The sequence below is a fragment of the Pelodiscus sinensis genome, chromosome 4 (genome assembly GCF_052426305.1).
Source record: "Pelodiscus sinensis isolate ZL-2025 chromosome 4, ASM5242630v1, whole genome shotgun sequence".
NCBI classification, from domain to species: Eukaryota; Metazoa; Chordata; order Testudines; family Trionychidae; genus Pelodiscus; species Pelodiscus sinensis.
The window spans coordinates 13,544,920-13,569,730 of record NC_143055.1 but is presented as its reverse complement, the minus strand read 5'-3'; the positions used below and the strand labels follow the sequence as shown (position 1 = coordinate 13,569,730).

Genomic DNA, 24,811 nt, shown 5'->3' with positions numbered 1-24,811 from the left:
TCATGTGAGACCATATCAAATATCTTACCAAAGTCTAGATATACCACGTCTACCACTTCTCCCTTATCCACAAGACTTGTTAACCTATCAAAGAACACTATGGGCTCGTCTACACTGGCCCCTTTTCCGGAAGGGGCATGTTAATTTCAGCTATCGTAGTAGGGAAATCCGCGGGGGATTTAAATATCCCCCGCGGCATTTAAATAAAAATGTCCGCCGCTTTTTTCCGGCGTTTAGAAAAGCCGGAAAAGAGCGTCTATACTGGCCCCGATCCTCCGGAAAAAGCGCCCTTTTCCGGAGGCTCTTATTCCTACTTCAAAGTAGGAATAAGAGCCTCCGGAAAAGGGCGCTTTTTCCGGAGGATCGGGGCCAGTATAGACGCTCTTTTCCGGCTTTTCTAAACGCCGGAAAAAAGCGGCGGACATTTTTATTTAAATGCCGTGGGGGATATTTAAATCCCCCGCGGATTTCCCTACTACGATAGCTGAAATTAACATGCCCCTTCCGGAAAAGGGGCCAGTGTAGACGTAGCCTGTCAGATTGGTCTGACATGATTTGTTCTTTACAAATCCATGTTGGCTGTTCCCTATCACCTTATCATCTTCCAAGTGTTTGCAGATAATTTCCTTAATTACTTGCTCCATTATTTTTCCTGGCACAGAAGTGAGACTGACTGGTCTGTAGTTTCCTGGGTTGTTTTTATTTCCGTTTTTATAGATGGGCACTATATTTCCCCTTTTCCGAAATTCTTGAATCTCCCCTGTCTTCCATGATTTTCCAAAGATGATAGCTAAAGGCTCAGATACCTCCTCTATTAGCTCCTCAAGTATTCTAGGATGCATTTCATCAGGCCCTGGTGACTTGCAGACATCTAACTTTACTAAGTGATTTTTAACTTGTTCTTTTTTTATTTTATCTTCTAAACCTACACCCTTCCCACTAGCATTCACTATGTCAGGCATTCCTTCATCAGACTTCTTGGTGAAGACCGAAATAAAGACGTCATTAAGCATCTCTGACATTTCCAAGTTTCCTGTTACTGTTTCCCCCTCCTCACTGAGAAATGGCCCTACCCTGCCCTTGGTCTTCCCCTTGCTTCTAATATATTTATAGAATGTCTTCTTGTTTCCTTTTAAGCCTGTAGCTAGTTTGAGCTTGTTTTGTGCCTTTGCCTTTCTAATCTCGCTCCTACATTCCTGCATTGTTTGCCTATATTCATCCTTTGTAATTTGTCTTGGTTTCCATTTTTTATATGATTCCTTTTTTATGTTTAGATCATGCAAGATCTAAGATGCCCTGGATCATAGAGATTTTGCCAAAAAAGGAACTTTGCTGGAGTGATGTTCACTTGCTTGGTGTTTGGACAAGTGAACAGTTTGTGGTGCTAGGCATGCCCCATACCCCTCACTAGAACACACTGCTGTTCTAATACTTCGCACTTACGCAGCAGTTTCCATCCAAAGCACTTGAGATCTTGGCAAGGCTGGGTCTTTACAACAGCAGGAACTAAGGCACAAAGAAGTTGTGGTTTGAAAACAACTCAGTGGCAAGGCCTATGTAGGATTTCCCAGGATAAGTTTCCTAGTCAGTAGACTACTCTGATTGCCATAGTTTTAGAGACGGGCATGGAAGCCCATCTAAATATGCAACAGCTGTAAACTGTTGTAAAGCTGTAAACAAGCCCACCAACTTCTCTTAAGGTTCTGAAAACCAACACAAACGACGTGGCCTTTACTCGTACAGTTAACATAATGTCATCAAAATGCCTTGATGAGCACACAGCTCTCAGAGGATGCCACAGCTGGAGATTTCTCACAGTTGCTGCATAAAGTGGTTGATTTATTGTTTTTAAAATGACAAATGCAACTACTGAGTCGAGCAACACACCTCCGCCTTTGTTTTGATGAGGGGGGGCAAGAAAAGGGCAAAACTAACATTCCAAGTAGTGAGATTTCCTGCAGTTCTGTGTATGACAGCTCAACTCTCTTAGGCTCTGTCTACATGGCATCATTATTGAGGAAGAGGAAATGCAAATGAAGTGCTCATTAGCATTTCCCATGCTCTCATTTGCATATTCTCTTCTGCAGTATTGATGGGGCCATTTTGCGCAAAAAATCCCTTTTGTGCAAGAACTGTTATGACTCATTTTGCAGAGAGACAATAATGCCCATTTTACAGACCCTTGAGAAATAGTTTTACGTGCAGGGACTCTTTCTGAGTCCCCCATTATTAGGGGAAAGTCTTAAGCCAAAGTACAGCTTCTCTTAGGAACCGAGGAGCTGCCATATTCAATCAGGCTAGGGTTCCTCCCAGTCCTGTATCCTGTCTCTGAGCGTGGCGAGATGCTTCAGAGGGAAATGTCAGAAATGCGTTCTTGGAATAATTTCTGCCAACGGGGGTCTTCTGAACCTTTAGTAAACTAGAAAGTGGTTTACGCCCTGCAGCACGAGTGCAACTACTTAAAAAAGAGCAAGTTAAATTCATGGAGGTTAGGTCCATCAATAGTAGTTAGCCAGAAAGGGCAGGAATGGTGTCCCTAGCCTGTGTTTGCCAGAAGCTGGGAAAGGGTGACAGAGGATGGATCACTAGGTGACCCTGTCCTGTTGATTCCTTCTGGGGCACCTGGCGTTGGCCACTGTCAGAGGACAGGTCCTTGGGCTTGATGCACCTTTGGTCTGCTTCAGTAGGGCCACTCTTTATGTTCTCAGTTTGCTGTAACTGAGCATACATTCAACGAGGTGCTATTGTCTAGAGCAGGAGTAGGGAACCCCCCACCCACAGGCCGGATCTGGAGTGTGAAACAATTTCATCCCCTTCTTGGGGGGGGCCCAGCGGCTGAGAAATACCTCAGGTGGATCCCAGGGGCCCCTTAAAAAGCTTCCCCATCCTCCCCTGCATCGCAACCTCCCTATACTGGGAGAAACGCATGCAGGAGACCTACCGGGAGGGAGAAGCTCCACGTGGTGGAGCCCTACGGCATTTCGGGAGGCGGCAGCAAAAAAGAGGCTGCCGCTGCTTTCCAGCCTCCAGCAGCTGCAGAGGCTGCCAGCAAAGCCCCTTTTGCTGATAAGGAGCCGGGCGGGACCAGAGGAGAGGAGAGGGAGGAGGGAATCCGTTCCCAGAGTGGAAGGGAAGGGAAGCGCCCCGAGCCCCTTCCTTGCATGGGGCACCTTTCGGGAAAAAGGGGAGGCCACAGCAGGCCAGTTTCTCTTCCCCTCCCCCGTTCCCTGAATTGGCTGGCTGCAGCAGGGAACAGCGTCTGGCAGACTGGAGCTATACGCGGCCAGCAATGCCCCTTTAACATCAAATTCTAAATAAGAATAAAAAAGAACATCATACCACAACCATTTTTGTGTGTGTGCATGAGTGTGTGGTGTGGTTTTGTTTTTCTTCTCACTTTTGTGCAGTCTTCGACTGATATCTCTGCGTGTTAGTGGCCCCTGACCCTAAAAAGGTTCTCCACCCCTAGTCTAGAGGCTGCAGCAATGGACAAGGCATAAAGAGACCTACTTGCTACTCCCAGCTTTGTCCCTGATCTGCTCTATCATCTTGGTCAAATCATTTTCCCTGTTTGGGACTGAATTTCCCTTCCTACCCTTAATTTGTATATGTAGACTATAAATACCAAGGCAGGGACTGTCTTATGATCTGTAGGTAGAGCATTTAACACAATGGGGCCTCAGGGTGCTACTGCAATATAACACTTTAGATACATATAGATGTCTAATTTGGTTTTGAATCTTGCAATACTCCTGGCTTCAATAATATCTTGCGGCAAGGAGTTCCACAGATTAGTTATGCTTTGAGTAACAAAATTGTCAAATGTTATTGAGCTAGCTGCACCTCTGACTCCTTCTGGTCTCTACATGTGCACCCCTCTCAGGTCTTGAGCTTCATGCCACCACCTCTCTTGGTATGAACAACGGGAAGTCCTGTTATAGGCTAACAGATTTATTGGAGCATAAGCTTTTGTGGGCAAAGACCTACTTTGCCAGATGCATCTGACGAAGTGGGTCTTTGCCCATGAAAGCTTATGCTGCAATAAATCTGTTAGTCTATAAGGTGCCACAGGACTTCTCGTTGTTTATGCAGATTCAGACTAACACAGCTACCCCTCTGATACTGATCTCTTGGCATGGAATCATGTGCTCCTCCCACACTCCAATCCTCTGTGATCAATCATGGTTACCTCAGCAGGTCTGATTTATCTTCGGTGCCCGCAATTCCATCTCCCTGGAGCCATTGGCAGTGATAATTAGTGACCACGCCGCTTTCGTCAAGCAAAGTATTATTTATTTAGTACAAAAGCTTTTCAAAGAAAACAAATCTCAAAACAATCAACTCCCTACATGCTTGCCTGTCTTTTCTGAAAGCTGTGATGTCCAAAACACTAGCCGCTAGTGGCTATTTGGCCAGTTGAGTGTGGCTAGCTCGCTGTGGTTGGGCACCACAGCCCTAAAGTACACAATTCCCTGGATCTGGGGAAAGATCCTAGTCTTTCAGACTCTTCCACAGAGCCTCTCTCTAGGTTTGTCACTGTGGGCAGACAACTGACCCTCCTTCTTCTCCTGAGGAGATGTAACTGTTTACAGCCCTTTGATCTATGAGTTCCTTGCATTGGCAGGATTGCAATGTCACTTTGGCCCGGAGGAATGCCATTGCGTTATAAAGGGCCCTCACACTACTTCTGTTCCCATGTTTGTTGGGAGGGTTGTTTGCCTGTAGCTATCTTGTTGCTTTCCTACTTGTTTTTCCCCACAGCCCCCTATTAAGTGAGATCAATACATTCATACAGGACATTCCCCCAATCCACCATACTGTACTGTAACTTCCACTTGCTGATCAGGTCAACATGCAGTGTTTATTACATTATTATATCTCAGTATTTGTAGATTATTAAAATATGCCACCAAAGTATTTTTGGGCTAGTGAAAGAACCTATTCACAAGTGTTGAGATTGGTTGATGTGTGTATAAATATGAAATCTCTCTTGCCAGTCAGCATCTTGCATCTATGGAATTATAAGCCTTCATCACCAAAGTATCTGAGCACCTCCAAAGTAGTTAGGGCTGTAGCATCGCAACAAGATAGGGAAGTATTATTGTCCCCTTTTTACAGATGGGAAACTGAGGCACAGAGCAATGAAGGTTACAAATGTGGTAAAGCTGGGGTTTGAGCCCAGGTCTCCTGAAGCCCAGATAGGCATCTTTAACCACAGCAATATCTTCCTACCCTCAATGAAATCTCTCAGCAGAAAGATCATCTCTCTTTCTATTTAGTTCTCTAGCTTTTCGGAGGCTAAGACAAAGAAAAGGAGATGCACTTCTGTGAGAATATTTAGAAGTATAGTTGAATTGTTCCACCGTATTTATACTGATTGTTGGGAACAGAAATATTGAAAGATTTTATAGCAATTACAGCAAGAAAATATTTACATCAACTGCATAGTTGGAAAAAAATAAAATCTTTCATTCCATGCTTAAAACACTGGTTTGCAGAAGGGAGAGTGGGGCTAGATTTACTCTTGGCTACTTACTTATGGGTGCCTAAAATCAGGATGAATCCTCCTGCATACCTTGACCAATCAAAACTCCCACTGAATTCAGTGAGCGCCTACCTGAGTAAGGGCAGAGTGACAGAACCTGCAATCTTTAGTCTTAGGGACCGTAAAAGAAATAACAGCCTGTATGTAGCATTTGCCCTTTCAATACTGCATCATGTCTCCTAAAAGTTTTACAGTTTCATTGACTTTAGCCAGTTGCCGATACTAAACTGTGATTGCTCAAAAACTTATCTGGCTTTTTTGCCCCATTTAAAAAATAAAAATCAGGAGCCCCTTAGCAGTGCCTGGGGCCTGTGCTAATGCCCCACAACCAGCTAGCTTGGTGTTGGGATGTTCATAAGATTAAATATCATTCCCATTGTAAACAGCAACAAAACTATGCTCAGGAGCAGTGTTCCCACTAAACTGTGCAGCAGCACAGCTTCACAGGTAATTAATCAGCCCTGCCCCCAGTCAGAGACTCAGGGTTCCTTGGATGGAGCTGACTGACTGGGAGGGGCTGATTAATCACCTGGGAAGCTGTGCTGCCACAAAGATTAGAGGGAACACTGCTTCGGAGGCCACAGAAATGCATCACTGAAGTGCATGAGTTCAGTGGCTGCGGGATCACATATTTTGTCCCAGCAGGCCTAATCTGGAAGTCTTTACTCAGTTTTATGCAGGCAAAATTCCCAGCAGACCGAACGGTGAGGTCTCTTGGCTGTCAAGCGATATTTGCCTGAGTAAAGACAATGCAAATTTCAGGATTTGGCCCACAGACGTCAAATCCATTGGCACTTTGCCAAAGTTTCAGATTACATCATTTGGAATACTTTTCTTTTAAGACTTGGAAACCAGCTTGAAATACTGTCATGAAAAGTTTGGAGGGGCTGGTGTCCAGCAATGTCCATATGCTCTTTCTGAACAGTTTGCCCTTTAAAAATGAACAGAATAGAAAGTACAACAACAGTTTTAAAAATAAAGTGGGGGTGAGATTGAGGAACGGAAATGGACGGATGGCTTGTTTATGTGATGACAGCTCCCGTTGGGCGATCCAGATACAAATGGCTCGGTCACATTACACATATCTGTTTGGCATGCTGGGTTTTCCATTGTTCCCATTCATAGGTCTAAAGAGAGAGAGGAAGAGGCAATGTTCAGGATTTACTTGGATGTGAAATGAACAAGAAAATGAGACTGGTATAAAAGCAAGATCTCCCAACATTGATCAGCTCATTTGGCCTTCATCTGAACTAGGGAAGTTAACTAGGGGCAGCGGGTATTATAGGTGGGGGAAGAGATATACCTTCCCAAACCATCAGGCATGTCCAGCCCACACTCCGCCCCCAGCGTGTGTCTAGGGCTATGCACCCTCTGATATCCCCATGGTACTGTGGAGGGGGAGGAGGGATCCGGAGCCACACGCTGCCCCATCTCCCCATGGTGAGGCCTGGGCAGAAGAAATGGGGTTAAGATGGGATTGGGGAGGGAGGGCCTACTTCCCCCAGTCCTACCTTCACTCATTGTCCGTGATATTAATGGGTAACTGCTTAATTGTTACCCAGTAAGTATCACCCTTAATGAGTGATGTTTACTGGGCAACTATTAATTGGTACCCAAAAAGCAGCCATACACAGGGATGGAAGCCCCCCACATGCTCTCATTTACTTAGTTAATGGTTTAAATTTAATGATTAACTGATTAACTAATTAAATGGGATTTAAACCAGTGGTTCTCTCAAACTGTAGACCGTGAAGCACTTCCGGTGGTGGAGCATCTGTTAGTCATCAACTAGTGACACTTTCTGTTAGTGGCAGCCCTGTCCAGAACTTTCAGGACCTATAAAGGCTTTTTGATCAACAACCTAGTTCCCAATCTGGATCCTGTGCAGCTACTTCATATTGTTCTTTGCAACACAGCACAGCCAAGCCCAAACATCAAAAATCATGAGTTAAATCCCCTGTAATCACGAGATTGGCTTTAAAACCATGGGATTTTTAAAAAATAAAGCACTTTGGATTCTTTCTATTTGCCTCTAGTTTCAGACACTTACCTTCCTTCCTTCCCCCCCCTTCCCCCCCCCCGCATCCCCCTCCTGTTCTGCAATGTGATTTGTCCTTTTCATATTTGTTCATTTTTTTTTAATTGTATCCTTTGGTATATATGGTTGTGACTACTTTCTTCCACTATTTGATCTGAGGAAGTGGGTCTGGCCCACGAAGGCTCATCATCTAATAAACCATCTTGTTAGTCTTTAAAGTGCTACATTGTCCTGCATTTTGCTTCCTCTAGTTTCTGAGCCTTTAGGAGACACCCAGGTTATGTTTTCAGGTGTTTCTCTGCAACCATGAGGACAAGAATTGTCTTTTTAAAACAAAAGTGGAAACTTTAACATAACTTTAACAAATTGACTACTGAAGTTTGCACCTTAACATTATGGTGCAATATTATGAGATTTTTTGAAAAAATGGCAAGCATTAGCATGTGGCATAATCAATTCTGTCTGCAGCACCAGACCTGGAGGGGTAACAAGCACGCATGGAAAATAACCTTAATGCAAAGTGATTTGGATTGATTAGGGCTGTAGGGGCTGCAGGCAACTGGGGGAAATCCTTTGCACGCTATTGTAAAGTCCTATGCAGCAAACAGGAAGTAGACCCAAGAAAAAAGGAGGGAAGTAACTAAGCTGTCAATACTTAGCATGCTGAAGTGAGTTTATTTGCCATCCTGTCGTGCTACTATTTTTTCAAGTAGCTAAGATCTTTGGTTTCTGCACAGCAGGTGTGGCTTCTGAACTGGGAGGTAAAAAGGGCATGTGGTCCGTGGGTTGCTTCTGATCTTAAGAAAGTATGTAAATGTCTAAAAACCACAGACTGAAATGTTTGCTTTGTATCAAACATAAGTAGGCTTGGAAGAATTTTATTTTTATTTTATTTTTATAATTTCAACAAATGGCTATGTATATTTTAAACAATTTTTTAGACTTTATCAGTTTCTATGTTCACAGTTGCACAGTTTATGGGTTTTAAGACTTTTTTCTATTTTTATCAATTTAAATTTTCACAGTTATGGGAAATTAGGGGGGCACAATTATTTCTTGACTTTCGATGCTGAGGTTCAGAAAATTAATTTTTTATAAACCATTAAAACAGAAATTGTCCACATCACAGGTCAAAATAAACACATTAAATAGTCTTAAATCAACCAGCCATACCTAGTTTTATTATTAAGTTGCTAGTCCATTTGTAATAAGTGTATTTCAAAAGAAAAAATAAGTGGATGTTGATCCTAAAAAGTTCTGAACCAGCATTTTTCTTATTTTGCCTATTTGTAAATTTCAAGTATCAACGGAAATATGTTTTTGTTGGTTTGCATGTGTGCAGTGAAATCAGTGTTTACTGACATTACTGATAAAAACGGATTCCTTTCCAAATCTAAGGCTACGTCTACCTTACAGGGTTTTTGCTCCAAAATGGGTGCAAAAACCCGTGGAACGTCCACACCTCAAGCACGTTTTTGTGCAAGAAAATTTTACAGTGAGTCAACAGAACAGAGGTTTTTTGCGGTATAGGTATTCCTCTTTCTCCGAGGAATAACTCCTTTTTATGCAAGAACTCTCGTGCAAAAAGGTGTGTGGGGATAGGAAACAGGTTTTTTTTGCATAAAAACAGCCTACCAGAAGCAGCACAGGTACCCTGGTGGCCATCCTGTGAATAGCAATCAGAGCTTTCTAGCGAGAGAGTGACCATGAAGTCTGAACGCTTTCTTGCGCAAAATCACATCGCTTTTCCAATGTGCTTTTGCAGTGTGGACGCACTCTTGCGCAAGAAGCCTGCAGTCTAGACATAGCCTAAAAATCTATTTGTCTTTGCTTTCAGGGCCTGTCATGACTTACCCCCACCTTATCTGTCATTTCTCATTTAGAATCAAGATGGCAATTGCTGCCTCTGATAGACCATGAAATCACTCTCCATCTCCCACTTGTTAACATTTCAAACAATCACCTTTGTGCTTTCTCCCGTGCAGCCCCTTACACTTGGGAGAAGCCTCCCCATAAGCATTCACATGACTAATACATTATGCTCCCTCAAATCCCTCCTTAAAAATCTTTTTTTTTTCTGTGATGCCTGCAAAAAGCTTGACAATGGTTCTGTTGCTGGTGCACGGAGACCTTTGCCTGTCAGGCTGAGCAATATTGTCTCAATCATTCATTGTACTCCCCTGTTTGTGTGCATCCATCTGTTGTCTCCTGTCTGATGGTTGGACTGTAGGTGCTTGGGGACTTTATGTACTGTGGTTGTGTGGCACCTAGCACAATGGGGCGCTGGTCCACGACTGGGGCTCTTGGCACTACTAATCAATAATCATCATCATGCTTTATAATATGATGCAAACATGGAGCAAATAATAAGCCCATTTCCTGCTTGCTGTGCACTCCAAGTCTATTAGCAGCCAAATGCTGAGTATCTCAGACCTGATGCTACTAATCCTTCTCATTCATATGAACTGCAGCTCCAACAGTGCTGGGACTGCTTAGGTGAGCAAAGGATCCGAGGTCGAGCTCTCTGCTTAGCACTCACTGCTCCCATTCACTTCAGACACTAGATACGGTGCAGCAGGTGCTCAGTACACACCGGATCCAGCCCAGGACTGTCTGGGTAATATCTGAAATCACCTTCTTCTATTGTAATAGGAATAGGCAACAGGGGAGGGACCACTTGATGATTTCCTGTTCTGTTTGTTCCCTCCAAGGCACCTCGCATTGGCCACTGTCGGAAGGCAGGAGACTGGGCTAAATGGACCTCTGGTCTGACTAGGATGGCCATTCTTATTTTATCTAGTTTAATCAGGTCCAGCTAAAAGGATAGCCTACTGGGCCTGATCCTAACCTGCCCCTCTCCAGGGCCTTTGGATGTATGCTTGTTTACAGCAGCTGAGGCTCTGGCTCAGTATACGCTACATATTTTCACTGATAATTCATTGGTAGTGGCAAACATAAACCCTGAAGTTGCCAGTGCCAGTCCTGCAGCCAGACCCAGCTGAGATGCAGTTCTTTGAGTTGTGCCATTGACTTCTGAAGGGTTCTTATCGAAATCCGTGGGACTTCTCACCAGAGCAAGGTCTATGCCTGTGAATAAAGATTTTCAGGACTGGGCCTTTAATTCTGATTTCCTGTCAATGTCTGCGACACCCATTTTATTCACTGCTGTAAAGTCTGAGGTTAAAACACCACGGCTACGTCTACACTGGCCCCTTCTTCGGAATAGCCATGCTAATTTAGAACTTTGGAATAGGGAAATGCGCGGGGGATTTAAATATCCCCCGCGGGATTTAAATAAACATGGCCGCCACTTTTTTTCCTACTTTTAAGTAGGAATAAGAGATCCTCCAGAATAGGGCTTTATTCCGGAGGATCGCGCCAGTCTGGACACTCTTTTCCGGCCTTTCCCCAAGCCGGAAAAAAAGCGGTGGCCATGTTTATTTAAATCCCGCGGGGGATATTTAAATCCCCCGCGCATTTCCCTATTCCAAAGTTCTAAATTAGCATGGCTATTCCGAAGAAGGGGCCAGTGTAGACACAGCCCACATGTTGCAAAAAGGAACCGGGTACCTCCCCAGTAAGGGCTCATAGCCTAAACATTTTCCAGGATGTTCCTTCTAGCCTGACATTTTCCAAGTTTCAGTCAGTCCTCAGGTGAATTTTTGGGGAAGGTTGAGTATAATCTCTTTAGCTGGTTTTGACTGCAATAGGGAAATATGTACATACTGGTTTCCATTTCCCCAAGCTTTCATTTGTCGCACAAATGACACATCAGCCGAAGCATTTGATGCACTAAGGCATACTTGCTTTGCTAAGCTCTTTTGGGGAAAAACTTTAAAATAATGGAAATGTAAGAAATTTAAATGTAATTTTTTCAGATATGCACGGTCTAATAAAAAAGTCTGTTTCCTGAAGCACTTGGTATCTCACGCTCGGAGTTCCATACTCCATAGTTCTCCTCTTAAGTTTTTCCCATATTAACATAGCATAGTAATTGCAATGGGAGTTTTGGGTAGGCAAACCGGCAATATTTTTATTATTTATTACTGTAGTATCTACAAGCCCCAGTCATGGACTAAGACCCGTTGTGCTGGGTGCTGTACAAAAAAAAAAAAAAGATACATCATGGCATGGTGATCTCTTAGCCGACACACCAGGGACTGACCTGGGGCAGGCCTGCCGAGAAGGGGGGCAAAGGAGGCAATTGCCCTGGGGCTTGGTGACATGCAACAGCAGCAGTAACTGGAGCCCTGGACCCTTTAAATCGCTGGTGGAGCGCCACTGTGGTGCACTCCGGGCCACTGTGAGGGCTGCCAAAGTGGGGGAGACACAGTGCAGCGCGGGATGAGTCGGGAAAAGCTGGGGGCTAGCTCCCCTAACCCCACCCCTCCTGCCTGAAGCCACGCCTCTTCCAGGAGCATGGAGTCAGGTCCCCCCCCTCCGCACCTTGCCCAGGGACCCAGTGAGGCTGTCAGCCCTGCTGACTTGGGCATGTCCAGATCTATAAATGAGCTGCTACAACTTGAACTAAAGAGTCAACCCTTCTTAGCTGGGGGCTGTTACGGAGCTAAGTTAATTTGTTTTGTTTTGGTGAATAGTAAATACACCACAAAAGGCATTTTCAAGTCACCAAAACTATTTGCAAATTAGGGTCAAACCCAGTGAATAGTTTTGTATTGTAAAAAATGTTGGAGGGTATCAGTTTCATCATTTCAACATGAAAAACAACTATTTTTTGTTCCAAAATGGTATTTTGTTTTGAAAAAAAATCAGTTTTGGAACTGAACCTTTTTTATTTTCAGTTTAAGCCCAAAACTGAAAAAAACTATTATATACTCAGTTCGTCTTGACCGTATCCGCTACTATTCTCTGGATCAGAACAGGAGACATTCACCAGTAGGTAAGAATGACAGTAAGGCAATAAATGTTTCATATTGGAGACAGAATGAGATAATAGAGGGACATTGTGGGGTGAAGGGAGCCGGTCCTGTGTAGAGGATCTGATGTGCTATGATATGATCACAATATGGTGGTAGCAACTGTTTAAAGATCAGAAGGCATTTCCATTGAAAAGCCTTTCACAAAACATTATTCTTTTGTCAGGTAACTCAAATGTAGCTTGTTTTGAAATTTAAAATCTGACTTCTGTGGGCCCTGAAGGGAGCATGTGAGCTGAGCTGTATTTGCAGAGGTTGGATCTGCAAAATAAAAGGCTTTGGAGGTTTGAAAATATTACACTGAGCATTCCTTAAATCCACATCTTCTAAATGCTAATCCCCACAGTGATACTTAGGGCTTGTCTGTAGTAAGGATTTGTGCTAGTGGGCCACTGGCAAATAATTTAAAGCTACTTACATCTGTTTGCCTTAATTTCCCATCAGTGCTATTGTGAGGTCTTATTTAATGCTGGCAATAGCTTTTAAGATGGACAATAAGAATGTGATTTTATAAGCACATGGGCTGTGTCTAGACTGGCAAGTTTTTCCGCAAAATCAGCAGCTTTTCCAGAAAAACTTGCCAGCTGTCTACACTGGCCGCTTGAATTTCCGGAAAAGCGCTGACGATCTCATGTAAAATCATCAGTGCCTTTCCGGAAATACTATGCTGCTCCCATTCGGGCAAAAGTCTTTTTCCGAAAGACTTTTGCACAAAAGGGCCAGTGTAGACAGCATAGTACTGTTTTCCGCAAAAAAGCCCCGATCGCGAAAATGGTGATCGGGGCTTTTTTGCGGAAAAGTGCGTCTAGATTGGCCACGGATGCTTTCCCGCAAAAAGTGCTTTTGCGGAAAAGCATCCTGCCAATCTAGACGCATTTTTCCGAAAATGCTTTTAATGGAAAAGTTTTCCGTTAAAAGCATTTTGGGAAAATCATGCCAGTCTAGACGTAGCCATGGTGTATGGAGTGCCCATGAAGTCTGTGCGGACAGAACTTGTCGGGTTGAGCCCGAATGCTAGTTGTTATTGCTATTCATTCATTTGTTTGTTCATTTGTTTATACTGATAACAGGTACATTTTAGTTTGCTTATCTGAATGTGCAGTCGTTCATTCAGATAAACATCATGCAATTATTTGAAAAAGGGAGAAAGAAATGACATCCAAAAGTAGCCCCAAACTCCATGTTAATGCAACAGAGAGGGCCAGATACTGCATCTCTTGCATTCTGTCATAGTTTTGGAAACAGAAAAATGCAAGAAAATGGGCCTCATATTTGAGATGTCAAAAAATTCAGAACTTTCCAGTTTCCATAGCAACTGTAATACTGCCTCCTTGTGTGTGTATATTATGACAGGTCTTTTGTTACACACTTAGGGCTTGATCCTGTGAGGAGTTGATCACTCTGGCCCTGATCCAGAAAAGGATTTAAGTACAGTTCAGTTTTAAGCACATACAGGCAGCCCCCGACTTGCGACACAATCAGTTGCTGAGGAAGTGTCGCAAGTCTGGGGCGCTGTCAGTCGACTCTCATTTACGATAGGCGTTGTGCACTGTCCACCATCATAAATGCGGGACGAGGACATAAGTTGTGGGTTTACGACCCTTCCACACTTAAAAAATGGTTGTAAGTGTGGGGTTCGCAACTTGGGCGGTCACAACCTTAAGGCTGATTTTCCTGAGGTAATGGCACACACAAAACCTCAAAATGAATAATGTGCAAGCATGGGAGAGGGGACGTAGAATGCATGGGAGTTTTTGGTATCAGTGTACTTTATAACACTTTGTTCAAGAAGCCACTGAACTAAAGAGAAAATGCCCCCATGTGGTCATTTACCAACCTTTTACATTTGCATCTTCGTCTTCTGGATTCTTAAATAAAAAGAAAAGAAGATTAAGTTTAAAGAACTAGCGAGTCATCATTCAGTAAAAAAGATGCCACAGCAACTCATTGCTGGCATTCCTACCCCTTTCCTCCACCATGAAACTTTCTCTGCAGTTGAGTTTATATTTGCTGCAGATTTGGATTAGCCAAAGTCTCTTTTAGTTTTTTGGGGGGCAACCCTTAATAAAGGCAAATAGTCCTTATGCAACGCATACTCCTAAGGTAATCCTTGAAACTGCTCTCAGGAATAAGATCCATTCTTATGATTAACAGTTGCATGTGCGACCTTTCAGTTTGCAGTCAAGACTTAAGACTTAAGCTCAGAACTGTGTACTGTCTGTACTTTACTGTTTGCTCTCTACACTGATTTGCAAAGCCAGTGAAATTTTGTTTACAGCGATTATTTATTTCTACAATAGGCAAGCGGCATGGACTGCCGCAGAATATCATCGAATTTACACCAATGTAACTGAGATCTGACCCTGAAACACAGGAGGGCTTTTTGAGTAAAGCCACACTCTGTGGCTGTGCCCTGCTCATTGAATCTATTTCTGTTACCAACATACTCTGGCATCACAAGACATATTGGGCCAGATCCTCCCCTGGGGTACGTCTACACATGCACCCTCTTTCAAGAGAGGGATGCAAATGAAGGCATTTGAAATTGCAAATGAAGCCAGGATTTAAATATCCCATGCTTCATTTGCATAATCATGTTATGGCGCTATTTCAAAATATAAAACGCGGTATAGACGTGATTATTTCGGGAGAACACCCTTCTTCCAAAATAATCCTTATTCCTCATAAAATGAGGTTTAACAGTTATTTTGGAAGAAGGGTGTTCTCCCGAAATAACCGCATCTACACTGTATTTGTTTGTATTTCAAAACAGTGCTATTTCGAAATAGCACCATAATGCGATTATGCAAATGAAGCGTGGGATATTTAAATCCCGGCTTCATTTGCAATTTCAAATGTCTTCATTTGCATCCCTCTCTTGAAAGAGGGTGCAAGTGTAGACATACCCTTGGTGTAAATTAGCCTTGCTCCCCTTACTTCAATGGAGCTGTGTACATTTACACCAATGGCAGATCCAGCCCACTTAGTCAAAGTCACCTTTGGCATAACTCCATTGATGTTGCACCAGAGCTCGATTAGATACAACATACCGGAGAAGGGAGAATCTTTTATTTTAGCACAAATGAAACAGGCCACATTTTGCAGCAAAATCATTTTCATGGCCTTGATTGCTCTCTGCTGGAGGAATCTCCAGGCCATTCAACAGTCATAGAAATAATTGCTTCAAATGAATGTTTATTGATGCTTACAACTGACAAAGAGCAAACAATAATTGACGCAGTTCTGCAGCATTTCAAAATGTCTGGTCTAACAGGTGTCACTGAAATGCTGGACTGAGATGCCTTATCCATCTTGGACCAACTAAATGTGCTGAGCTCCTGCTCTGAGGTTGGAGGGTCTTTTGCTCCTGTTGACTTCAATAGACATTTGGCTTCATTGAAGATGGTAAAATTACGCTCCTACCTTGCAAGCGCTCCAATATCCGGGCATTTGTATTTTTAGAAGAGGAATGATTTTCATGGAAGGATATTTCAATGTTATTTATTTATGTACTCTACTGTGAGATTATCATTGCACTGCAGCTGTGGCTCTTACGTGAAACACCCATTCTTTTGGTACTCTGGGCATTAACGGTTAGTACAAGTTGAACTTTTCTAGTCCAGCACTCACTGGTCCAGCAACCTCTGTGGTCCGGCATGATTTTAGTTAGCCAGATGTCCACTTGTCATGGATGTGGCCAAGTTTCCTATGGTCCCATAAAGTTTCTTTACAGCCATCAGACTGGCTCTCTGTGTTCTGTGCTGTTTTTTAGCTTTAATTTACCCCTAATTGTCTTTTAAGGGCCTTTTAAGAGTCTTTTAAGCAGTGGAAGTGTTGGCAATGCTGCTAGACAATATTGACCTCCCATGCTCCAGCAAATTCTCTGGTTCAGCACCGAGGATGCTGGACTAGAGAGGTTCAACCTGTATTTCATAGAGCTGGTTTACATGCAGAAATTGTATCCATTTATCTCCAGCGGTTTTTTAATGGCTAAGTGGTTATGAGATGTCTTGATTACAATCACTTAGGCTATGTCTAGACTGCGAGCCCCTTTCGAAAGAGGCTTTTTCGAAATATACTTTCAAAAAAGCCTTTTTCGAAAAAGAGCATCTAGACTACAACCAGTACTTTGAAAAAGCAAGCCGCTTTTTTGAAAGAGAGCACCCAAGCAGTCTGGATGCTCTTTTTTGAAAAAGCACAATTTGCATTACGTAGCGCCTTTTTTTCAAAGTGCTCTTTCGAAAAAAAGGCATTTTTCCTCATAAAACGAGGTTTTTCCATGGTTGAAAAAACTGCCCGGTTCTTTTGATTTCCTCTTGAAAGAACGCAGCAGCAGTCTAGCCGCAGGGGAAGTTTTTTCGAAAAAAGACCCCTTTTTTTCAAAAAAACCCATGCAGTCTAGACACACCCTTAGGCTGTGTCTAGACTGGCAAGTTTTTCTGCAAAATCATCAGATGATTTTGCGGAAAAACTTGCCAGCTGTCTACACTGACCGCTTGAATTTCCGGAAAAGCACTGACGATCTCATGTAAAATCATCAGTGCTTTTCTGGAAATACTCTGCTGCTCCCGTTCGGGCAAAAGTCTTTTTCCGAAAGACTTTTGCGCAAAAGGGCCAGTGTAGACAGCATAGTACTGTTTTCTGCAAAAAAGCCCCGATCGCAAAAATGGCGATCGGGACTTTTTTGCGGAAAACCGCGTCTAGATTGGCCACGGACGCTTTTGCGCAAAAAGTGCAAAAAGCATCCTGCCAATCTAGACGCGATTTTTCCAAGAATGCTTTTAACGGAAAAGTTTTCTGTTAAAAGCATTTTTGGAAAATCATGCCAGTGTAGACGTAACCTTAGTGTTTAGATGGGAAATAAATATTTGATTATTGGCTCTTCAGTGTAGCTGAGATAAGTATGACATGATCCAATGGCTGGACATTGAGGCTAAACAAACTTAGTCTGGAAATAAGACATGTTTTTAACAGTCCAAGTAATTAACAATTGGAACAATTGTTATGTTCTTATGTTCTTAATTTACCAAGGGTCATGGTGAATTTGCCACCACTGACCATTTTAAAATCAAGACTGGATGATTTTGTGACAGATATCTAAAAAGAAGATCTGCTCCAGAAATTATTTCGGAGGGAGTTCTATTACCTGTGTATACAGTAGGTCAGACTCTTGATTGCACTGGGCCTTTTTGGGGTTGGAATCTATGGCTCTATAAATAAACTGATTTAATTTGAACTGGCACAGTTCCTTTGAGCAGTAAATTGGTTGTAGAGTAGATGGTACCTAATCACCCTAATTCAGTAGCAATTTAAGTGTCCACACAACTGGTTAAAAAAATGGATTCAACTTTAAATCTGTGCAACTTCTGTGAATTAAGCTAAATTTATTGGAGCGAGGATTACATGGATATAAGCAAGTCTACATTAATGCTTTGCCTCAGTGTACACAGATTTTAAATGGATTTAATTCCACCAATTCACCTTTGCCTAGCTCCTAGCTTTTGCACTGACTTAGCCATATCCCTCTCTCAACAAATGAGATTACTATCCCGGTTGCAGTCACACCAACATAGTTTAGTACAGGTAACGCTAGTCTCAGTGAATTTATTTACACTCCATTGTCTCCCCCCTTTCTAGTCCCTCTTTACACTACAGAGTCCTATATAAATGATCTAAAAGGGTGTTACAAAGAGAAGAGGGAAAAATTGTTCTCTTTGACCTCTGAGGTTAGGACAAGAAGCGATGGGCTTAAACTGCAGCAAGGGAGGTTTAGGTTGGACATTAGGAAAAACTTCCTAAGTGTCAGGGTGGTTAAACACTGGAATAAATTGCCTAGGGAGGCTGTGGAATCACCCATCTCTGGAGATATTTAAGAGATTAGATAGACATCTATCAGGGATGAGCTAGTAGGTGCTTAATGAGGGCAGGAGACTGGACTTGATGCCCTCTGGAGGTCCCTTCCAGTTCTAGTGTTCTATAACAACATAAGAACGGCCGTACTGGGTCAGACCAAAGGTCCATCTAGCCCAGTAGCCTGTCTGCTGACAGTGGCCAGCGCCAGGTGCCCCAGAGGGGGTGGACTGTAGACAATGATCAAGCGATTTATCTCCTGCCATCCACCTCCAGCCTCTGACAAACAGAGGCCAGGGACACCATTTCTATCCCCTGGCTAATAGCCTTTTATGGACCTAACCTCCATGAAATTATCTAGCTTCTCTTTAAACTCTGTTATAGCCCTAGCCTTCACAGCCTCCTCTGGCAAGGAGTTCCACAGGTTGACTCCATGCTATGTGAAGAACTTTCTTGCATTAGTTTTGATGTGGTCTATGACCCTTCCACTGCAGGAGGAACGGCTAAATCAGGAGAATACCCAAATCAACCTCAGTTCTGCTCTTTCCTTCCTATTCCCGGGGCGCCGAGGGACACTTACTTTGACACACGACGATGGTGACCAGCAGGGCCACGAGCAGGAGGAAGCAGGCGCCCGCCAGGGGGGCCCAGATGAACAGGGAGCAGGAGAAATCCAGCTTAGTCCGGGGTGTGTCTGCAGAAACAACAGCGAGGAACAACACCGGCACCTGCAGCCCCAGCGCCCAGCCCGGGCGCCGGCTGCCGCAGAGAAAGGCTCCAGCGAACGGCTCCATCCAGGCTCAGTGGCCGGGTCCGGCTGCCCCGCCGCGCGGTTCCAGCGCCCGCCCCCCGGTTCCGCTCCGCGAAAGATGGGAGGGACCCGCTGGTGGGTGGGTGTGGAGGGGGGGGGGGGCGTGGGGCGGCGGAGACCGGCCCGGGAAGGCAAGTGCAGAGCGAGCACGTGGAATAAGACCCCCCCCTGCACCCCCAGCTGGGGTTGTCTCAGCCCCCTGCTCCCCCCGAGCCTTGCGCACACGCCGTACCTGGGGCCGAGGGGTGTTTGCAGTCCTGGGCTGCCTTGGTGTGGGAGGCGGGGCTGGACGGGGTGAGGGCGGCCTTCGTCGTGGGGGCTGCGGTGGTGGTGGTGGGAACTGCGAACAACAGTGGAAACAACAGGTAGTGGAGGCAATCGCTGGCCCTGGCTGCCCTCCCTCCACAACGCACCCCCCGACCCCGACCTGAGCAGCGACTCCTTCCCCAGGCATGGCCACCGCAGGGCCCAGTCCGGGCCAGACTCCATGAGCAGCAAACTTCTCCATTCATCCATCTCTCCCTCACTGGTTTTATCCTGCTGCCCCTCAGCCTAGTATCCGGTGCCCCGCAGCCCACAATCGGTACCAAGAGCAAAGCCCTGGTGGATTTCATGGCATCCCTTTGGGGGGTGGTCAAAACTTTGCTAGGGTAAGGTTTGGGTGTTGATTTGTTAGAACAGTGATAGAAATGTAGCCGTGTTAGTCTGGGGTAGTTGAAGCAAAATACAGGACAATGTAGCACTTTAAAGACTAACAAGATGGTTTATTAGATGATGAGCTTTCGTGGGCCAGACCCACTTCCTCAGATCAAATAGTGGAAGAAAGTAGTCACAACCATATATACCAAAGGATACAATTAAAAAAAATGAACAAATATGAAAAGGACAATTAGAAGATTGCCTTCAGGTTTACAGATGGGTTGGGCTCTGTTGGGGTGAGGATGGGTGTCAGTGATGGGCAGGGTTGCCAGATGGTTTCAACAAAAATACCGGACACACTTGACATTACATCACAAGCTACATTACATCTAATTTAGAAAATACTGGACATTTCTATTTTCTCATTTATATTTTCTCAATTTGTTTCCCGAATAGAAAGCTCAAATACTGGACTGTTTGGTTCAGAACTGGACACCTGGCAACCCTATGGGGTGTGTTGGGTAGCAGGGGGTATCAGTGATGGGAGACAGAGAAGCTGGGTGAGTCTGCATGGCTGAAGAGATTCAGGGAAAGTGAAACATTAAGAGGGGATCCAGATGCATATACATGTAACCATCTCCTGGGCACATGGGCAGAAAGGACCAGGTCTGAGGGCTGGTAGGGATACTAGGGATGATGCTGGGCTGGTGGAAGGGAAATGCTGGGACTCCAGCCTAGCCAGGGGGACTGAAATGGGGTGAGGACGGTGCTTACCTGGCAGGTAAAGTGGAACCCCAGAGCTGAAGTGCAGCATCTGGTTGCGATTGACTATGCAGTAATAATTGCCCTGGTCCTCCTTCTGGAAGCTCTTCACAGTCAGTTTGTAAACGTTGGAATCTTTTTTTGCCTCAAAGCCTGCAGGGGGTTTTCCATCTTCTGTCGGTGCCACCCGGGAGAGGGAGGAAATAAACAAGATGAACTGGGGGGCAGAGTCCTTGGGTTGGCGTATCCAGGATGCTCCACTGTCGGCTAGGCTGTTGTCTGAGATCACGCACTCCAGCTCCACCTTGGCTCCCAGGACAAAGGGGCTGCTGTTGCGGACCTTCACACTCATTTTACTTCTCTGGCCCTGGGACCTGCAGCAGCCTGAGGGAGAGAAATCCATCCGGCATAGTTATCAGCACAGTCACACCATTCACAGAGAGTATCCTCAGCACCATCTCAAGCCATATTCTTCTTCTGGGGCCTCAGACCTCACTCAAAGCTCCGTCCTTGCTGATTAGCACCATGCAGACACCCAGATCAGTGAGCCAAGAACATACCCAGAGCTAAGGAATCACCACGCTTTCAGGCAGACTTGGGTAATATATTTCAGCAACTGCTAGCATTCATGTCTACAGCATGCCCATCGGTCACCCTAGCCCTTACGAATGGCTGCCCTAGTTCAAGATCATCTGCTGCAGAGAATCCATCAAGGTCAAAGCTCAGGTTATACCCACGTGTACCAGGACGTATCCAAAAAAATCCTTGGGCCAGATTCTGCTCTCAGTCATGCTGGGGTAAATCTGGAGAAACTCCATTGTCTGCACCTACATGATGGAGCTCAAACTCTGAGCCATTTTCTCCATTCCCTCACAGAAACAAAGTAAATCATAAAACTGATAAAAACAATAAATGGTCTTTATAGGCTAACACTTTATAGACTAACAAAACATGTAGATGGTATCATGAGCCTTTGTGGGCACTGACCACTTCTTCAGAGGACCGGAGTTTATGCCCATGAAAGCTCATGATAAACATGAAACATGAAAGCTACATGTTTTGTTAGTCTATAAAGTGCTACCAGACCATGTGTTGTTTTTTTCTGTACAGACTAACTCCGCTACCCCCTGAATCTTCCGTAAAACTGATAATTTGTCTTATGGTGGTTGTTTGCTTTTTAATCTTTGTTTTGACTCCCTCGTCTATTTATTTGACTCCTCCATCCAACTGAATCTAGAGACCCCACCCTAGATTCCCATTATTAATTACTCTTTTAAAAGAAGCTACACTTAGTAGCAATTCCGTACTCACACAAGCTGAGACTGAGAAAAAACAGCAAAGAAGCAACTCTGGCCATTATCTCCTTGTGCCGACTGTTCTCAAGAAGGGCGCAGTAGAACAGAGATGAATTTGCAGATTTGACTTGATAGGACGTACAACTTTTTGCAAAGGATGTGATGTCAGCAAACAGCGTAGGAAAGTTTCTCAGCCTCCAAGATTAAATGAACCAACAGGAGAAGAATTCATCCTGGAGTCAGCCTTGATTCATTTATTAATATGTGTTTCCATCATCTTTCCATATTTAATACCAAACCCCTTCATCACGGTAATCATGGTCTTCTTACCAGCTACAGTTCTTTTCCTTTGCCATTCACTAAAACAAATTTGAGCATTGTTCTTATGGTATTCTTATGTTGATTGGAAGAGCATTGGGGTCTTTAGTTGGATATCTCTGTTTTTTCCATATTGGATCCACTTTCAAACTCTCCTCCCATCTAACTGGGATGTATTTGGAAGCCTCCTCCCATTTAGCCATATGAGAAGTATAGGTGGTTGTCATTTAAGTTTAAGAGCCCATTGTTTCAATCTCAGTGTTTAGATCCCATGTCTCCTCTGTACTGTTGGAAAGTCCATTGCATTACATGGGGGCTATGTCTACACTGGCACCCTTTTCCGGAAAAGGGATGTAGCTTAGACAAGTCGGAATTGCAAATGCAGCGGGGATTTAAAATCAGGAATAAGGGATTTTCCAGAAAAGGCTTTATTTTCCGAAAGATCCCTGTCTAGACTGGCGCTTTTTTTTGGCAAAGCCCCGAGCCGGAAAAAAGCGGCAGCCATGTTCATGCAAATGCAGCGGGGAAAATTTAAATCCCCGCTGCATTTGCAATTCCGATTTGTCTAAGCTGCATCCCTTTTCCGGAAAAGGGTGCGAGTGTAGACGTAGCCTAAGAGTTTATCTACACTGAAGGCCTGCTTCAGTGAATATGTTACTTATGCCAGTGGGAGGGGTTCTCCAATCAGCTCAGGTAATCTACCTTCCCAAGAGTCAGTAGCTATGACAATAGGAGAAGCCCTCTGTCTATACCGGGAGTTAGGTCAGTGTTATTGTGTCACTCACGGATGGGAATTTTTGATACCCTGGGCGCTGTAGTTGTATCAACATCAGTTTCTAATGTAGAGCAACCCAGAATCCTAGTGAAATGCTATAATGAGGATTACAAAACACACTATTTTGTTTATGTACTGAGCACATGATTAGATCTACTTGTACAGTATGTTTTATCAAACACATACACAGTTGGGATGTAGGTTAGTTCCGCCCATGCCTTCAGTCAGGTGTCACCGTGCTTGCAAATTCTTTGCAAAAGCAGCTTTGTGCAGTGCTGAGGGTCTGTGCCGTGTGAAACCCACCATGAGCAGCCCACGACCCTCATGGTATTTTTTCAGATCTTGTGGTTTTAGTCTCTTTAACCACTGTGACTTCCGCCCTGCAGAAGAGGTGCGCATTCTGTTATGTACAAGGCCTTTGCTCTCTGCACCAGGGCTACTGCAGACAGAGGTGGAGTGGCATAAACTCCACAAGGCCTTTGCAACACAGCAAGCAGCTTCAGAAGACAGGAGGGTGTTGACTTATGTTGCACCATCTCTTGTTTCTTCTCTTGGCTGATTCTGCTTGTCGTGTCTTTGAACGCTGATGGATCTTGGGAGCAGAGTCCCATGCATGGCTTGTTTGCATTAGACTCTGATCAAAGGGTCCCTTTTCCCGTTCATATTGGAAACACGACACCGCTAACCTTTGATGCAATTGTTATTGTAGTTGCTTCTTTGACATGATAGTTATAAGAAAAGAAAAAGAAAAACATATAGACCCTGGGCTAACTTCATCGGAAATGAAAAGATCTCGAGTGCATATGTGTTTGTAATTTGTGTCTCTTACAGGAACATACAGTGAGAACACAGGTGATTTTCCACCACATCTTGCTGTGCAAACATCCTTGAAACGGTGAGCATTGTTCCTTATGTCAGCCCAAATATAACCAGACTTTTGCATATGAAGAAGAAATGTGCTGCATTGATAAAACAACACAGCAATTACGCATTTCTGATTAAAAAGAAATATTCATAATTTCCATCAAGCAAATCTATGTTTGAATCTCAAAACTAAACTTGGGATTCTTGAGTCGTGTGCCGCAGAGTTGCTACTGGTATAACTTCATGATATAAAATTAAAATGAAAGCAATTTTAAAACACACGAAACAAAATTACAAGACTTGTGTGAGTTCTTTACATGGTTTCAATGTCATTGCAATAGTTCATTTTCATATAGGTCAGTGGGTCTGCAACTTACTCAATTATGTCACCCTTCCTTGTGTCTGTTTTAATTTACATATGCACCCGGGCATACAGATGCATTTTGTCTTGATGGTTTTATTTGATGAACTACTTTGTGACTCATGACTTATGAGGAAGACAATATCAGCTCCATTCATCTTTATTCACTGCTCTGTTACGCATAGGGTTGCCAGATGGTTTCAACAAAAATACCAGACACACTTGAAATTACATCACAATTTGCATTGCATCTTATTTAGAAAATACCAGACATTTATATTTTCTCAATTTGTGTCCCGAACAGAAAGCTCAAATACTGGATTGTCGGGTTCAAAACCAGACACCTGGCAACCCTAGTTACGCAGATGTGTTTGTAACTTGTACAAACACTATGCTGCATCAAATGGCATTAGGGGGTGCTGTTCCTTTATGTTTGCTGCAGCAATGAGATTATGAAAATCTCTAGCTCAGATGGGACAAAGTAACACATGGTTAATTTTTTTAGTAAGAGTACCCTTAATGTATTCATGGTGGACCTGAAAACCTAGCCTTCTTGGGTGCCACTTACTCAGTCAGATGAGTCACATAACTGGTACTTAGAGAGCTGAATGGCCTA

General features: G+C 43.9%; 1 protein-coding gene across 1 annotated transcript; it reads right to left on the bottom strand.

Annotated features, from left to right (window-relative positions):
* Positions 1-4,094: 4,094 nt before the first annotated feature.
* Positions 4,095-22,005, bottom strand: CD8A (CD8 subunit alpha). The gene is made up of 6 exons (XM_006111661.5): positions 21,894-22,005; positions 20,595-20,966; positions 19,414-19,521; positions 18,951-19,064; positions 14,358-14,388; positions 4,095-6,672 (listed from the first exon to the last, which is right to left on the bottom strand). Exons 1-6 carry the CDS (start codon positions 21,937-21,939, stop codon positions 6,621-6,623), a joined length of 723 nt encoding a protein of 240 aa, XP_006111723.4. The 5' UTR covers positions 21,940-22,005; the 3' UTR covers positions 4,095-6,620.
* Between the last annotated feature and the right edge of the window lie 2,806 nt (positions 22,006-24,811).

What these genes read in the sequence shown, in the direction of transcription:
- CD8A (XM_006111661.5), bottom strand. Translation starts at nt 21,939, where the DNA reads ATGGCCAGAGTTGCTTCTTTGCTGTTTTTTCTCAGTCTCAGCTTGT. An exon ending in CACCATCGTCGTGTGTCAAA is followed by an intron (nt 14,389 to 18,950) that starts GTAAGTGTCCCT and finishes TTTTTATTTAAG; the next exon opens with AATCCAGAAGACGAAGATGC. An exon ending in CGAAGATGCAAATGTAAAAG is followed by an intron (nt 6,673 to 14,357) that starts GTTGGTAAATGA and finishes CTCTCTCTTTAG; the next exon opens with ACCTATGAATGGGAACAATG.